At 39.7% G+C, this 18,187-nt stretch overlaps 2 protein-coding genes across 19 annotated transcripts in view; both read left to right on the forward strand.

Annotated features, from left to right (window-relative positions):
* Positions 1 to 18,187, forward strand: part of LOC126724225 (putative disease resistance RPP13-like protein 1) — a 285,952-nt gene that overhangs the window by 180,966 nt on the left and 86,799 nt on the right. The window lies entirely within an intron of this gene.
* LOC126724235 (protein IQ-DOMAIN 11-like) lies at positions 3,689 to 5,364 on the forward strand. The gene is made up of 3 exons (XM_050428733.1): positions 3,689 to 4,357; positions 4,535 to 4,666; positions 4,756 to 5,364. The coding sequence occupies exons 1-3, from the start codon at positions 4,019 to 4,021 to the stop codon at positions 5,362 to 5,364; spliced, it is 1,080 nt and encodes a 359-aa protein (XP_050284690.1). The 5' UTR covers positions 3,689 to 4,018.

An 18,187-nucleotide genomic window follows, 5' to 3' on the forward strand; every position in this document is an offset into this window, starting at 1 on the left:
TGTACTGCAAGAGAGCTAGCCCTATGCAAAGGCTTTTGAGATTTACCTTTATGACCACCAGGTAACTTGGATTGTCTCCCATGTTGGCTGGATAGCGTAGAAGTGGATGGGTCTTTAGCATTGGGTTCTAGAGGCCCAACAGCTTTTCTTTTTCCCTCATTCACAAGGCCTAGGCCTGTTTTGTATGATGAGCCTAGCTCCTTGGCATAGGACCCACTTCGGTTTTCTTTTGGAGATTCATTCTCACTACTTCTCCTATTGTCTTTTGCCCCGTGCTTTTTACGTGTCACAACGAGCCAAGGCCCGTACCCATCTGCATCCATCTGTCCAGCAGAGGATTTGTTGGTACTATCAGGTACGTGGTGCAATTCCCCACTGTCTGGTATGTGATGCACCTCAGTACTATTGTCCTTGCCATTCCCATCCGCCTTGCATGCTGGTACGGATCCATCTGGCTTTTCAGGTGAAGGAGCTTTGATCGTGTAGTGGCAGTCCTCACGGCAGTGGCCAACGCGGCCGCAAGAGAAACAAAACTTATCTATTCCCTCATATAACACTGATTGTTTGAAATTTCCGATCAAGATGGTGTAAATAAGAGGCTTATTGATATCCACCTGGACACAAAACCTTGCATAGCGAGCTCTAGCTTCCGATGCTGTATGGGTGTCAATGCAAAGGACTGTGTCAATAGCTTTTCCTATTTCCTTCAGGGCTTCGGCATTGTAATATTCAATGGGAAGATGAGGAAGTCTAACCCACACTGCCACAGAAGCAATGTTGGCTATATCTAACCTGAAATTTGGCACCCAAGGTCTGACAGATAGAAAATGGCCCCTTATAAACCAAGGTCCATTCTTTAACACCAGATCATGATCTTCTCTCACCGAGAAACGGATGAGATAGAACTCACATCCCAGGTCTACACAGTCAAGCTTACCTGTTGGTTTCCATAAAGCATGTATTCTGGAATTCAAAAAATTGAAACCAACTGATCTCCCGAACACCTTAATAATAAGGGCATTCGTCCAAGGGGCTCTGATGAGTTGTTTAAACTCTCTCGAAAGATTCACAGCAGCAAAACCTTCTCTGATACTCTCAACATTTGCTTCTTGCTCGACTTCCTTTTCCACGTATTCCGAGAAATCAAAGGCCTGCATATAAGCTCCAGGTATCTCACCTAGAAGTTTATCCTTGAAGGAAGTTTTCTCTTCGTGACTGCCAGAGGGGGTGTAGGTATTAGAACCTAGCAATCTGGCCTCAGAATATACCCCAGCTTGATGGGTTTCTTTGGCTTTTTTAGTGCTACGGCGCAGTTCTGCTTCTTCTTCACGGGAGAGCTCCAGAGAGCTCCTTAGGCCAGCCATTATTTTTTTTCACATGGGATTCTTTATTTGCTGATTTGTTGCTGTTTTTAAAAAGTGTTTAACTTTTTTTTCCTGTAACTACTGCCCAAACGAAAAAACAAATTGTTTTGGTGTTTTTAAATGTAAATGTGTCGGTCATTTATGTAGCTACATAGCGCAATAAGGCGCGATTAACAAAAAGTCAAACGTTTCGACTATTAGTTATTATATAGATATACATATACATATACATATATGTAGAGAGAGAGCAATAGATATAGATATACATATATAGAGAGAGAAAGCAATTTGACTTAGGGACAATATGAATTGTGCAAGTTTTATTATATAAAAATAAGATTTATAATAGATTATTAAAATAATTAAAAATATATATTAAATTTTATACTATATGTCTTGAAATTTTTGGTAATAAATTTTGGTAGGATTACAATTTTAAATATCTTGAAACTTAAATAATATAGTTCACATAATTAAAGCATCCTAACAAATAATGAGATAAATAGAGTTTCAATTGGAGGAGTGGAAAGTTTCTTGGAACTTTAGGTAATACTAGAATGGAAGGCAAACATTAATTACTATTAGATCTAAGGGTCAAAAAACACTCATAGTAATGCCATTATTACTCTGTAGAAATTAGTGATTTAGGCATTAACTCTTCTTATTAAAAGGAAAAAAAAAAAAAAAAAAAAAAACCAACATTAACTCTCCATTCTCTTCCATATCATCATCTTCCTCCTCTCATATTTCTCTTTGCACTATGTACTTTCAGGCCTCCACCATTCATAAAATGCTCAAGATTAAATTGTAAATCCAAGCGGTCTTTATTTTGTTTTAATAAACATGATTACCATTTTGCGAACTCATTTATTATGGAAGGAGTATTGTTTTGCCATTAATTAACCACAGTATATGGCCTGAAAAAAGGAGAAATTTTTTTTCGTCCATTGAGTTTTGTGTTTTGGCAGTAGAGTAAAATTTGTCATGAGAGTTTTAGAAGTACTTAGCCTCAACAATCATTCTCTAAAACAATTGTGACTTTGACCATATATTTCTAAAATTTTCGAGTACCTCAAGACAATATTGTTAAGAAATCAATGGTGATGGCCTAAGAGGACATAGTGCAAGAAGAAAGATGTGAGAGAGGATGAGAGGAAGAAAATAATGACGTGGAGGAGAGTGGGGAATTAATGCAATCTTTTGCCCCTTTAATAAGAATAGTTAATACCTAAATCACTAATTTTTAGAGAACAATTATGACATTACCATGTGTGTTTTTTCACCCTTAGATATAAAAGAAATCAACGATCTCAAAAAAGGTGCAATTTAAACTCATCTTATATATATATATATAGGGCAAGGCTTGCGTTCAGTGAAAATTTTCAATGGGCAAGATTTGGACACGTGTTCAAGGGTGGACACGTGTCCAAGATCCAACGTGTCCAGTGAAAACTTTCACTGGACACAAGCCGGACTCATATATATATTTATATATATATATATATATATAATTTAAGGTTAAGATAATTTACAAAAAAAAAAAAAAAAAAAAAAAAATTAAGGTGAGGACATTGGGTAGACGAAGTTGTCCATATTGGTATGCTTCATTTTTTTTTTTTTTTTGAGCTATATATATTTCCTCTCAAATTTTTTTAAACTTTTTTATCCGATTGTTGAGAATAAAAATTAATTTTTAATCTTAGCCATTGAAAAGTATTGCACTTGGTAAGTACTACACCAAACCTTAATCTCATCTATATTCTGTTTAAAAAGAATTCTGCGCTTCTGTTAAGCAATCTCATTTTTCAGTCACATCATTATTTTTTTCATATTTATTTTTTGCCTTTAATTTTTTGACAATAATAAATATATAAATATATTAATTTTACAAATTCATCACAGAAGGTTTTAAATTTACACATTGTCTATACATATTCCACTGTACGTTTATATGGGACGATTCACCAAATTCAAAAATCCACAAACAAACTTGTTGAAAACCCACAAACAAAGTGAACCGACCCTCTCCATCTTCTTTGTTCTAGGTCGCCGGCGACGGTTAGAGATCTGCTTCAACTCGATAGCGGTGGCTCGACGGCGACAAAAACCCTAACAAATCCAAATCCAACAATGGCAAGAAAAAAGCAAAGAAGAGAAAACGCAGAGAAACTCGCCATTGTTATTGGTATTTTAACTTCTTTTTCTAAACTGATGCATATATGTACTACCAGAAACCGTACAAGCACAGTTGCAGAATTAATTAAAACCTTCTTAGGCCAATGTGATTTATTGGTTTCCCAATGGCTAAGAAGAATCAACATAGTGAAGAGGTTCTTTATTAGAGAGACAAACTCAAAGCCAGCAAAGGTAAAATGACTTGCCTCTTTGTTCAGTTTTGGCAACCCTCAATCTGACTATCAATGTGAACATGAAGTGAAAGAGTTTTCAGACATTAGAGTTCAAGGTGAAGCAACTCAGTCCAACCATCAATGTGAGAGAGAAACCCTTGAATTTGCTGCTACTAGAATTCAGTCTGCCTTTCGGGGTTACCTTGTGAGTTTAAACAAGCACTCTCTATCTCATATCTCCTTTCTCAACTTTTATTTATTCTCTGCTAATTTACAAATGTCTGACACTTAGTATATGATAAAGTAATGCCTGTTAAAAGAAAACATATATCAGGAATTTGGTATGGACTCAAATTAGACCTTTTTTTCATTTTAGTTCTCACAGATTGCATAGTTTTAATCAACATATGTGGGAGGGTTTTGCAGGCAAGGAAAGCCTTGCAGGCATTGAGGGGAATTGTGAAACTCCAAGCTATTATTCGAGGCAGAGCTGTAAGACGCCAAGCTATAACTACCCTAAAGTGCTTGCAGTCTATTGTAAATATTCAGTCACAGGCCAGCACAAGAAGATTTGGAACGGTGGAAGGCACTTGGAATTATGATGAAAGTAAAGAATTGCAGAATTGGAAAGACAAGATAACAAGGGTATGGAATGCAGAAAGAACTGACTCATTCTAATGTGAACAACATAACTCTGATGAAAAAGAAAAATCTGAATTCCATTCCTCTCTTTCTAGAACATTAGTCTTCGGCTGGTCTAATTAATAGCATAAGAATTATTCTGTCTTTAACATTTGGGTGGCAAAATGTTATGATTTTCAGATAGACACAAACAATCAAAGAAGGTGGAATGATAGTGTATTGTCAAAGGAAGAGGCAGATGCATTATTTATGAGTAAGAAAGAGGCCATAAATAAGAGAGAACGAATAAAGGAATACTGGTTTAGCCATCGGGTAAGCTCCTTTTGTTCTATAATCTTCTGATTAGATATTTTTCAAGTTTTGGTTCAATTACTGATACTTTCAACTGAAAAATTATTCAGAAGTCAGCAGAAACAGATCGAAACAAGGTAAACGGAAGATGGAGATGCTGGTTGGACCAATGGGTAGACACACAAATTACTAAAAGTAGAGAACTTGAAGATTTGGACTCAGTTTTGACTTCAAATCCAAGACAAACAGATGACTGTGGAAGAAGACAACTTAAGCTAAGAAATGTTAAGGGACAGAATAATTTTGAAGGATTGGATTCTCCAATATTTGTTCCCAAAAGATCAATTCATCATAGGAGGCAATGCTCATTGGGAGATCATAATACTTTGTCAAGCTCTCCTGTTCCAACTTACATGGCTGTAACTGAATCTGCAAAGGCAAAAGCGAGATCAATGAGCTCACCAAAAACACGGCTCGGGAATTTCGATACATGCTCTGAAAGCTATTCACCATATAAGAATAAGTTGTCTCTCATATCCTCTATTACTACTGAAGTGCCAAGTGGTGGCAGGATTGGCAAGACTAATGGTTACCAGCAAAGATCTCCTAACTTGAAAGGCCTTCCAGGTCCTATAAAATTCGGACAGATGGTAAAGGATCTCAGCTTTAACTCAGAGTGCTCATTGCAGATTTGGGATAGGCATGGTGGCTTCAGATAATTTCAGATGTTTGGTTTAAGAAGAGATCTTGATTAGTGTGTTAGGTTGGAGTGGAGAACATAGTTTGTAATTTAATAGAGTTAGAATAGTTAAATAGTGGGATGCTATTTCATCTCATTATTAAATGAGTAGCTTACAGTAATGCTACACAGTTGATTGACACATAGATAGTCTCTTTTCTTATCACAACTATAATTGAGCAAATTCTATGCTAACTGGCATTAGAATTAAGGTTTTATCCATAGATGTGACTTTATGATTCTATTTTAAGCCAATTGTTTAGGACACTAGAGAATGGAGAAACAAAACAGCCACTGAAATATTTGGAGGTAGGGTTAGTGATTGGAGTGAAAGTCATAACATGGTTGTTGTACTAGAAGGTGTGGCTGGACACCTCCTTTTCAGGGAGGGCATTATACCAAACCTTTTACTCCCTTATTTTTTTACTATTCCATAATTTCCACTAGACTTTGCACATAATGGAGCCTTGACCTTGATCAATTTTGGACTGTCTTAAAGTTTAAGATGCTAGAAAATGGTGAATTCAATCATGTAATCTAACAAATCTAATCAAATATTTCAGCATTATACCAAACCTTTTACTACCTTATTTTTTTACTGTTCCATAATTTTCACTAGACTGTGCACATAATGGAGCTTGACCTCAATAAATTATCTATTATCTCAAAAGTTAAGATGTTATAAAATGGTGAATTCAATCATTTAATCTAACGGACCTAATCAAATATTTTAGAATTATATCAAACTAGTTGGTTAGTCTTGTTTAGCTATTTTTTGTGATGCTTCCTTGTGTATATATAAACGAAGCTGGTGATGGAATTAACACATATCAAATTTGTCAATAAGTTTATGTATTACGCACTATTTTTTTACAAGAACTTCCTACCAACATATTAATAAACTTAATCACTTTATCAATTTATCAGATTCCAAAAGTGGCATTAATCATGGTTGCATTTCAAAAGTCTTGAGCACTAATACTATTTGTGAATACTAATAAAGCAGTAGAACAAAGTAAGCCTCTTCAGAATTGTGCTGGAGATAGAACTAATTGATTCTTCAGTACAAACAAACACCCCAACAAAACCCTTCTAACATTGACACCTCAAACCCTCTGCAACAAAAAGAAAACAAAGGAGGCCCAAACTTTGTAGAAGAAGACCCACTTGGTGGACCGGACTAGAGGGAGTTGGGCCCAAAGCATCTTTCAGAATATGCTACCAACATATAAAGCTGATTCCAGAAGTGTTGAGCACTTTTTTTTTTTGGAACACATGTTGAGCACTTAATAAAGCGACCAATAATGCAATCATACTCATTCTTGGCGTGGTCTGCTTTATTTGATTCCTTCCTATCAATAAGGGTGAGTTTGGTTCAACTTTTTGAAAAAGTGCATAATGAAAAAGTGGAGTTTTGTAAAAGTGCATAATGAAAAAGTGGAGTTTCAAAAAGCTGAGTGTTTGGTAAAAGCTGTTAAAAAGTGCATAATGAAAAAGCTGAGTGTTTGGTAAAAACTGTTAAAAGTGGCTTTTTGAGGGATAAATGACCAAAAAGGATAATGTATATATAAGGGATATTTCAAACTTTTGTTTTTGTTTTTGTTTTTTTTTTTTGTTTTTTTTTGTTTTTTTTTTTTTTTTTTTTGTGGATGTGAGTTTATTTCATACTTATTATAAATCATCTATTTCATATACTTACTAAACAATAATAATATTAATATTAATTAAATCTAAATAATTTCTGTGGGGCCCGGCCCAAAAATAATGGGCTATTCCAAATTCAGGCCCATCCGAGGAGTGTCCTGTCTGAAGGGAAACCACATATGAAGCATTACTCAATCTCAATAACGCCAAGGAAACCTGTCCGAGGAGTAACTCCTCCTCGGACATCACGAAGCCCAGACGAGGAACTCTCCCCAGTCATTTCAGTTCGTCCTCCCAACATATAAAATGAATAAAATCCAAAATATCTCATGGAAAGCTACCACCACATTAATTGCGCCCCAACCACCCTCTTGGCCGCATTAATGAGGAAAAGACCCCTGAACAGTACCACCTTGGCCTTTGCAACTCACAAAGGGAGTGATGAGGGCGGCTGATGTGACAGGTGCTCAAGTAGATGCTTAGATGATCAACAGGTGTAAGGTTGAGATGAGAGGAGGAGAACTATATAATGTAGTGGAGTCCCTCAAAGAAGGGGATGGAAAAACTGTATTAGGAACTGAAGAAATAGAATCATACGTGAGAGATCCATTCTTGTGTTTTTATTTTTTGCAAACAATATTGTCCATGTATCAGACCGAATAGTTTCACTGAGGCTAAGTTCTTTGACCCATCCTCTACAAATATTTATTGTGGGTTGCGCTTTGGGCCAAGGCCTGATCAATAGAAGTTGGGCCAGGAAAATCGTGCAACTACAATTGGCGCCGTCTGTGGGGAGAACTAAGGCATCAGCTAGTGCAACGGTCGAGCATGGCAGAACTAGGTCCGCACCAGGAGGATCCTCACCAAGCTAACTCCCAACGGACACAACCCGCCGAGTCCCAGAGGCAAAATAACCCAACCAACCCAGGCGGCAGGGGGAATCGTGAGGGAAGTGTGCATACTATCCGGACGAGCCAGAGTCACACTCAGATAGGAAGTCACGTGTCTCAGAGGCGAAATAGTCACCAGGCCATGCAGCGAGAGATAAATGACCTAAAAAGGAAGTTACGACGTGTGCAACGAAGACGATCTCCCTCTGACTCAGGCGAGTCTTCTAACGCGGAGGACGTGAGTTACAGACAAAGGTCAAGGACCCCCCCAAGTGAAACCTTTTCTTACGAAAAGGAACCACGCCCTGTACGGAAGTATGAGAGCCCATCCAGCAAAGGTTCGGGGAACGACGCCATGAAGAAGGCGCTGGATCAGGTCTCAAGGTCACCCTTCACGAATAGAATCGAAGGGGCTAAGCTGCTAAGACGCTTCAACCAACCGGTGTTCGCCATCTATAACGGCAGAGCAGACCCGGTAGAGCACGTGAGTCAGTTTAACCAAAAAATGGCGATTTATTCGCAAAACGAAGCCCTAATGTGCAAAATCTTCCCATCCAGCTTGGGATCGATGGCAATGAGGTGGTTCAACAGCCTGAAGACAAACTCCGTAAGCTCCTATAAGCAGCTCACTCAAGCTTTTTGCTCCCGTTTTATTACAAACACCAGAGTCCCTCGACCTCTCAGTTCGCTACTATCCTTATCCATGCACGAAGGAGAAACCTTGAAAGCGTACTCGGATAGGTATTGGGAGGTGTACAACGATTTAGATGACAACCATAATAATGTTGCTATCAGCACGTTCAAAAGCGGTCTCCCCACCGAGCATGGCTTAAGGAAATCCCTCATCGGAAAACCAGTTACTGACGTCCAACAGCTAATGGATAGGATCGACAAGTACAAAAGAGTAGAGGAGGATCAGCTGCAAGGGAGGGGAAAGGAGAAGGTTATCCCCCCCAAAGCGAATGATTTCAGGTCGAAACGTCACAATCCTGGTCAGCCGAGGAGAGATTTTCCGCGACAGGCTGGGCAGAGCAACCCACAAACAGTGAATGCCGTATTCAGAGAGCCAGTACAACAGGTACTGGAGAAAGTAAGGACGAACCCTATTTTAGGTGGCCGGGAAAGATGGCTGGAGACCCTTCCAAACGTAACCAGAACCTGTACTGCCACTATCATCAGGACCATGGGCATACTACTGAGGACTGCAAGAATCTGTGGAATCACCTAGATCAATTGGTCCGAGAAGGAAAGTTACGTCACCTGCTGCACCCATCCAGCGACCATCCCGGCCAAGCAACACAAGAGCCTCGAAGGGAAGTGTCTTTAAGACCCCCCACCGGGACGATAAATGTCATTCTCGCTGCACCAGGAAAAACTGGGCCACCCATCCCCAGGGTATTAGCTGTTGATCGGCTCCCCTCCGAGGGCAGGCAAAGGGAGCCCAAAAGGTCAAAAAAGGGAAGCTCTTTGATACTGGGATTCTCGGATGAGGATAAGAGAGGAACTGTTCAACCTCACGATGATGCCTTGGTGGTCACATTGCGGATTGGGGGCTTCGATGTGAAAAGGGTGTTGGTAGACTCGGGAAGTGCGGTGGAGATAATGTACCCTGACCTATACAAGGGGCTGAATTTGAAGCCGGAAGATTTGACAGCTTATGACTCCCCCCTTCTCAGCTTCGAGGGAAGGATTGTTACGCCAAAGGGGAAAATCCGACTACCCGTACAGACTGGGGCGGAAGTGGTGGAGGTGAATTTTATCGTGGTCGATGCTTATTCACCCTACACCGCGATAGTTGCAAGGCCATGGATCCACGCCCTAGAGGCCGTGACCTCCACACTTCACCAAAAAGTAAAATACCCATCCAGAGGACAAGTAGAAGAGATCCGAGGAGATCAGGCCGTGGCCAGGAAGTGTATGGTGGCCGCCATTTTACATCGGCCCTTAATCGAGTCCTCGGTCCCAAAGAGCTTATAGCAACCAGCCTCCTCGGTAAGGCAAGACGATGGGCTGGCCGAGGAGATAAGGTGCGAAATTTTAGATAAGATTGCTGTCAACGATGACCCGGAGAAGTTCTTTCAGGTCGGCTCTGAATTGCCCTCTCAAGAAAAGGAGGAACTGGTCATATTTCTCAGAGAAAATGTCGACGTATTCGCATGGGACGCCTACGACGCCCCGGGAGTTGACCCCAGCCTCATTTGTCACCACCTGAACGTCAACCCCTCTTCCACTCCGAAGAAGCAGCCACCCCGACGCCCTTCAAAGGAACACGCTAGTGCCGTAAGAGACAAAGTGGCAAAATTGAAAAGAGCAGGGGCTATCAAAGAGGTCTTTTATCCCGAATGATTGGCGAACACGGTGGTGGTAAGGAAGAAGACAGGGAAGTGGAGGGTCTGCGTGGACTTCACGGACCTGAACAAGGCGTGCCCCAATGACCCATTCCCCCTACCCCGAATCGATCGATTGGTAGATGCAACCGTGGGGCACCCTCGAATGAGCTTCCTGGACGCCTTCCAGGGCTATCATCAGATACCCCTTGCGCTAGAGGACCAAGAGAAAACGGCTTTCATGACGCCCATCGGAAATTATCATTATAAGGTGATGCCGTTCGGGCTAAAGAATGTGGGCTTAACCTACCAAAGGATGATGACTCGGATGTTCGAGCCACAGCTGGGCAAGATCATTGAGGTTTATATAGACGATATGGTTGTGAAGAGTAAAAGGGTGTCCGAGCACGTGAAAGACCTCGGAATAGTCTTCGCTATCTTAAGGAAGCACCGGTTGCGGCTGAATGCCTCCAAATGTTCATTTGGGGTCGGGTCTAGGAAATTCCTAGGGTACATGGTCACCCACAGGGGAATAGAAGTAAGTCCCGACCAAATCAAGGCCATTAATAGCCTACAGACTCCTCGGAATCCGAAGGAGGTGCAGAAGCTCACTGGCATGATTGCGGCATTAAACCGGTTCATATCCCGATCGGCGGATCGATGCCGACCTTTTTACCTTCTGATAAACAAGTGGAAAGAGTTCGAATGGTCGGAGGATTATGTTCAGGCTTTCCATCAGCTTAAGGACTACCTGTCCCGACCACCCATCATGTCCAGTCCTGAGGCAGATGAGGTGCTGTTTGCCTACATCGCCGTAGCTCCCCACGCTGTAAGCCTGGTACTAATACGGGATGATAATGGGGTGCAACGACCGGTGTACTATGTGAGCAAATCACTACATGAGGCCGAGGTGCGATACCTACCTTTAGAAAAGGCAATTCTGGCGATAGTGCATGCAACCCGGAAGCTTCCTCATTACTTTTAGGCGCATACGGTCATCGTTCTAACTCAGCTTCCCCTTCGAGCCGTGCTTCGAAGCGCTGACTACACAGGAAGGATCGCCATGTGGAGTGCTCTTTTGGGGGCCTTTGATATTAAATATATGCCCAGACCCTCCGTCAAAGGACAGGTCCTCGCAGACTTGGTAGCGGAGTTTGCTGAACCCTCTATAGAAACAATGACCGAGAAGAAAGACCTGGGAGGAAAATCGGTTGGCGCAATTTCAGCAGAGGGGACCATGCGTTGGAAGGTCTACGTGGATGGCGCGGCCAACCAGAGAGGATCAGGAGTTGGGATAGTTTTAATATCGCCAGACGGCGCGGCCAACCGATTTGGATGAAAAAGCTGTACCTCGACGATGGAATGTAAATAACCTCAGAAGATATTGTTATTAATAAGAATGGCTTAGCATACGTTTTCTTTCATGACTATCCGCTACTTGCTGGTCTACTGACAACTATTTATAAGTTTTAAACAGAACCTAAGTCCTGCATGGCTCCTCGGACCACAGACTTAGGGGAAATTAATACTTAAGGCAACTATTCATAGTTTTAAACAGAACCTAAGTCCTGCATGGCTCCTCGGACCACAGACTTAGGGGAAATTAATACTTAAGGCAACTATTCATAGTTTTAAACAGAACCTAAGTCCTGCATGGCTCCTCGGACCACAGACTTAGGGGAAATTAATACTTAAGGCAACTATTCATAGTTTTAAACAGAACCTAAGTCCTGCATGGCTCCTCGGACCACAGACTTAGGGGAAATTAATACTTAAGGCAACTATTCATAGTTTTAAACAGAACCTAAGTCCTGCATGGCTCCTCGGATCACAGACTTAGGGGAAATTATTACTCATGACGATTTTCATAGTTTTAAACCGAACCTAAGTCCTGCATGGCTCCTCGGACCACAGACTTAGGGGAAATTATTACTCATGACGATTTTCATAGTTTTAAACAGAACCTAAGTCCTGCATGGCTCCTCGGATTACAGACTTAGGGGAAATTATTACTCATGACGATTTTCATAGTTTTAAACAGAACCTAAGTCCTGCATGGCTCCTCGGACCACAGACTTAGGGGAAATTATTACTCATGACGATTTTCATAGTTTTAAACAGAACCTTAGTCCTGCATGGCTCCTCGGACCACAGACTTAGGGGAAATTATTACTCATGACGATTTTTATAAGTTTTAAACAGAACCTAAGTCCTGCATGGCTCCTCGGACCACAGACTTAGGGGAAATTAATACTTAAGGCAACTATTCATAGTTTTAAACAGAACCTAAATCCTGCATGGCTCCTCGGACCACAGACTTAGGGGAAATTATTACTTATGATAGATTGGGGGATTATTACTTAAAGGAAATCATTTTAATGCGTGCGCGCAGTCTAGCACCATCGCAACCCTCAAATGCGCAGCCTAACCCCCGGGGGAATGTGGTATTTAGCCCTAAAGGCCTCCATAGCGGCTGGAGTTTTTACTAATTTTTCGAATCTACCCATCTGAACTGAACTGGGGAAATGAAAGTAAAGACCGAGAAGAAAAGTAGAGTCCGAGGAGGGAATTGAAACGGCAAGAAGAACGAAATGTACTGGTACCTTCACAAAACGCTCAATGGGACGCTTGGAAATCTCTCTTGGACGAAACGCGTCACAAAGAACGGCTACGGTGGCGTAACGGACGCAAGTGCTCGTATATCTCTGGGATTCGATGGAGTTCTCTGGAGTCCTTTGAGGTTTATGAAATACAGATAAAAAGAAGGAACTGAACCCCTCTGACATCTTATATAGCCGGGAGGAGAGAGAAAAGATCACTCTTGCCTAAAAATACGAGAAAAAACGATGGCCGTTCGATCCACGCCACGCCATTGGATGAAGGGAACATAACGCCTCCAGAAGTTAATGGCCGCGCCTCGTAAATTGTAGCGCGTCAAAAGTAACGATCCGCATGCGCGCCACACGATCTCCTTATTTCCATCCTCTCACAAACATCAAAACCCCGCTTTTCTCCTCGGAAGGAGATAAAAATCGGAGTTTTGAGGGGCTATTGTGGGGCCCGGCCCAAAAATAATGGGCTATTCCAAATTCAGGCCCGTCCGAGGAGCGTCCTGTCCGAAGGGAAACCACATATGAAGCATTACTCAATCCCAATAACGCCAAGGAAACCTGTCCGAGGAGTAACTCCTCCTCGGACATCACGAAGCCTAGACGAGGAACTCTCCCCAGCCATTTCAGTTCGTCCTCCCAACATATAAAATGAATAAAATCCAAAATATCTCATGGAAAGCTACCACCACATTAATTGCCCCCCAACCACCCTCTTGGCCGCATTAATGAGGAAAAGACCCCTGAACAGTACCACCTTGGCCTCTGCAACTCACAAAGGGAGTGATGAGGGCGGCTGATGTGACAGGTGCTCAAGTAGATGCTTAGATGATCAACAGGTGTAAGGTTGAGATGAGAGGAGGAGAACTATATAATGTAGTGGAGTCCCTCAAAGAAGGGGACGGAAAAAACTGTATTAGGAACTGAAGAAATAGAATCATACGTGAGAGATCCATTCTTGTGTTTTTATTTTTTGCAAACAATACTGTCCATGTATCAGACCGAATAGTTTCACTTAGGCTAAGTTCTTTGACCCATCCTCTACAAATATTTATTGTGGGTTGCGCTTTGGGCCAAGGCTTGATCAATAGAAGTTGGGCCAGGAAAATTGTGCAACTACAATTTCCATCAACATGAAGCACAAAATAAAAATGTAAAAAGATGATAAAATATACACCAATAATCTAAGTTTAAATTGTACTACATAAAAATGTAAAAACATATAAAATACATATCAATAATCTAAGTTTAAATTGTACAACACAAAAATGTAAAAAAGATGATAAAATACATACCAATAATTGCACATGAAATTATTATTTTTTCTTGGATTTCACTAAGGTGTGTCATTAAGTTATATATTAGTAATCTATTTTAAGAAACTTTTTATGATAAAATAAGGAAGTGATGATTTTTTTACTAATTTTTCGTTATAAATTTCTTAAAATGGATAAATAATATGTGCCATAAGATAACAACATATATTAACCCAATCTTTTTTTTTTCTTTATCACTTTACGTAATAAAATTTTTTTCTTTCCAAAAGAATAATAAAAAGATTTGATCATTGTTGTTCAGAACAAAAATCAAACTGAATCTGCACCCAAAAAAAAAAGAAAAAAGAAAATCAAACCGAATGTTCTTATTCGACTCTATACAACTAAAAATAAACTAAAAAAATCTCAGCAAGAATCTACTTTTTCATCCTCTGAAAGATTTACGCAGACATAAAAGCCCACATCACAACCGTCCATTCCATCATCCAAATCACAACTTCCCCCACATTGACTCTCCACCGTCCGATCCACTCCCACTATATATATAAAACCCTCAAACCCCTTTCCTTTTTCTCTTCGCTATCAACAAACCAAAACCAAAACGCAAACGCAAACCCAAATCTTTCGAACAAACACGCAAAAAAGCACGCAAACAATGGCGGCAACAGTGTCTCCATGGGCCAAACCAGGCGCGTGGGCTCTAGACGCCGAGCAACACGAAGAGGAAGAGCTTCTCCAACAGCAACAACAGCAGCAGAATTCCGCGATTCACGCCGAGACGCTCGCGGATTTTCCTTCGCTTTCGGCAGCGGCGGCTTCGGCTCCGGCCAAGTCGAAGAAGAAGAAGGGTCAGACTCTGTCTTTGGCCGAAGAAGAAAAGGAAGACAAAGAAAAAAGACAGAGAGTAGAGAGACTTACGAAGGCAGAGCAAGGCAGAGAGAAGAGATGGAGGCGTCAAATGCGAAGGGAGAGCAGAGATCAGAGATGAGGGGCGTCTGTGGGTATTTCGGTCTTTCCACTATTGCAACGGTAATATAACAAAACGCGCATAGCGCGTTTTGTTTTATGGACCGCTGAAGGTCCATTTCGAATGCGCGTTTTGTCTTCAGCTTTTCTAAAAGTTCAAAACGCAACTTTTATAAAAAAGTTGCGTTTTGAACTTACCAAACGCAGAAACTGATTTGGCTTTTTTGAAAACGCCCGTTTTGGGCTGAAAAAGTGGAACCAAACGGGCTATAAAGCAGTCAAGATTGACTCCCTTTACTCTTTATGTTACTTTTGAAACTGTGAAGGGTGAAGCATACAACCACACCACCAATTGAGAAATAACAAACACTATGCCGATAACAAAGTTAATCTCTTCCCTCCTAACCCCATTTTCTGAGGATTCTCTCTTTGTTTACTTCATTTCATTTCCCATATTTCCTTATTTCCCACAAGTGAATCATGTCAATAATTGTGCTAGAAATTGGGCCTAGGCCAGCCTAATCAGGGAGCCATTATGAGGCCAACCAAGCTGAATGGAGCTTACTCTTCCAAGCTATTATAAGGGATTAAGAAAACCGTATCATTAAACAACATGGCAAGTTCGCTTCAAGAAGAATTTACTACTACAACAACTTGATTAACTAAAATACACATCCTAATAGTTTCGAAAGTACCTGCATTTTCACTAACACAAAGATCATACCACATACCGACATACGGCCATTGCCCCAAGATACTTAACATTAATTCTAGTACATAAAACCCAATCTTTAACTTGAGATTAATGCACAAAGCATTATGGACAAAATAATATCAAAAAGAGAGAATCAAATTAAGGTTTAAGTTAGTCTAACCTCTCAAATGAAAGCTAAACTTCCTATAAGATCCACCCACTTTGATTTGGAATCCAATTTCAGCATCTAGATGTCAATAAATTGAGATATAGCAGCTCATGTACACAACATAAAAACAATAATAGTAGTCAGAACAGAAGCTTTTGTAAGTAATAAGCGAAAACTCAGTAGTATCTATGAAAACAAACTCAATACATTAAAATTGCTCAAGCATTTCAAACTTGTTGTCTTCAACAATGCTTAAGCATAATAGAAGCAATGTAAAAGCCTACGTATGTGTTTATATCATGCTCATAATCCCTACATGTTAGGACTTAGGATTCTTCATCCCAAACTGAGTAAATAAAAAGTAGTTTAACAGCAATACACATGTGTCTATCCAATTCTCATAATCTTTTCTTAAAACTATGTGTATCTTACGTTCATAGAATAGGTCTGTTTTGGCACACTTTTTTTTTTTTTTTTTTTCATAATATTTTCACAATACTTTCATAACAAATTATAAACAGCATGTTATTTTTTATTGTTATGGGTAGGTAAAAATGTAATTTAAGTGGTGAATTAAATTAAAACGAAAAACAACTTACTACTATAATTTGTTGTGAAAATATTGTAAAGTAATGGCTACTTTTAAACATTTTTTTTTTTTTTTGCCATAATGCAAGTTATGGATACAATATTTTTACAAAAATTTTACAATAAAATCTATGTAATTTTTTTTTTAATAAAAAAATCATATGACAAGTTATTAATGGTAGATAAGGATACAATATTTTCACAAAAATTTCACAACAAAATCTATGTAACTATTTTTTTTTAAAAAATTATGTGACAAATAATTAACGATAGATTAAAAAAAAGGTGATGTTAGTAGTAATTACGAACTAATAATAATTTGCTAAATAAACTTCATTTTAAAATTATTTTGAAATTATGGTGTCAACTGTGTAATAAAATATCATGATATTTTCATGAGTCTTTGCTTTTAACGGTAGTCAATCCAGTTTAATATTTTATTAATAAATTTAATTTTCTTTTGACGTTCACACCCTAGCTATTGTGATATATTTTATTTTTAATTTGTTGTGGACTAGTATAATTGTAATTAAAAAAAAAAAAAAACCCCACCAAACCCTCTTCCCTCTTTTCTGTCTTCTTTTTATTCCAATATTTTTTTTTCTTGTCTTTTTTTCTCATCCACCCGTTTCTACCTAATCTCATCAAATATCTTATCTTTTCCACCAATTCTTCTGTGGAAAAGTCTCTCACTGCAAGACTTTGCGGCGAAAATGGGTAATTACCCATAAGGATGAAACTATTCAGTTAGTTGGCCCGGTTTTGAAAGTATTTTGCAAACTAGCAACTCGAGCCTCAGAGGCTCGATTTTGGGCCCCTAAATCGAGCCTCTGAGGCTCGGTTTACGTTGTTTGATGTGGCAAAAAATCCACGTGGCGTTTACATGAAACTCGAGTCTCAGAAACTCAAGTTCCACGTAGATGCCACGTGAAACTCGAGTCTCTGAGACTCGGTTTACTTAAATTAAAACCGAGTCTCAGAGACTCGAGTTTCAAGTAAAAAAACGCGCGCATTTTATCTTTGAAACCGAGTCTCTGAGACTCGAGTTTTAATTTAAGTAAATCGAGTCTCAGAGACTCGAGTTTTAAAGCACTCTCATCTCTGCCTATCTGGTCATATCAAGCTGTCTTTGCTGTGCTCTGCTAGTCTATTAGCTGTGTGCTCTGTGCTAGTCTATTACATTGTGCTCTGTGCTAGTGCTGAAGGACTTCTTGAATTATTTGTCCGTTGCTTGTTAGCCTATTAGTCTATTTTGGTGCTTGTGCTAGTCAACAACAACAACAGTCTTTGTTGCAGGTACACGTGAATATAATTTGTCTGTTTTGAGACATATTCAAAAAATATGTTAAACCACAACTTCTCTCAGACTATGTTGAACCACAACTCTCAAACTAAACACAACTCTCACACCTTCAACAACTTGAATCACAAAGCCTCAACAACTCTCACACCTTCAGCAACTTCAATCACAGAACCTCTCTTAAGAACTCTCACAGAGACTGAAACTCTCATACATATTTAGCAGCAAAACATTGCTCCTCTCACTCTCATACAATTTCAGCAGTACATTTGCACATCATTATGTCAAGTAAGGGTCTCCTCACTCTCTAATTAGTTGTTTAGTGTATATAGCTGCTTT

The sequence above is a fragment of the Quercus robur genome, chromosome 4 (genome assembly GCF_932294415.1).
Source record: "Quercus robur chromosome 4, dhQueRobu3.1, whole genome shotgun sequence".
In the NCBI taxonomy this organism is placed as follows: Eukaryota; Viridiplantae; Streptophyta; class Magnoliopsida; order Fagales; family Fagaceae; genus Quercus; species Quercus robur.

Bases quoted from the DNA above. Each gene is read 5' to 3' on its own strand.
- LOC126724235 (XM_050428733.1), top strand. From the start codon at position 4,019: ATGCCTGTTAAAAGAAAACATATATCAGGAATTTGGTATGGACTCAAA. The intron at 4,358-4,534 runs GTATGGAATGCA...TATGATTTTCAG, and splicing joins GGAAAGACAAGATAACAAGG to ATAGACACAAACAATCAAAG. The intron at 4,667-4,755 runs GTAAGCTCCTTT...AAAATTATTCAG, and splicing joins AATACTGGTTTAGCCATCGG to AAGTCAGCAGAAACAGATCG.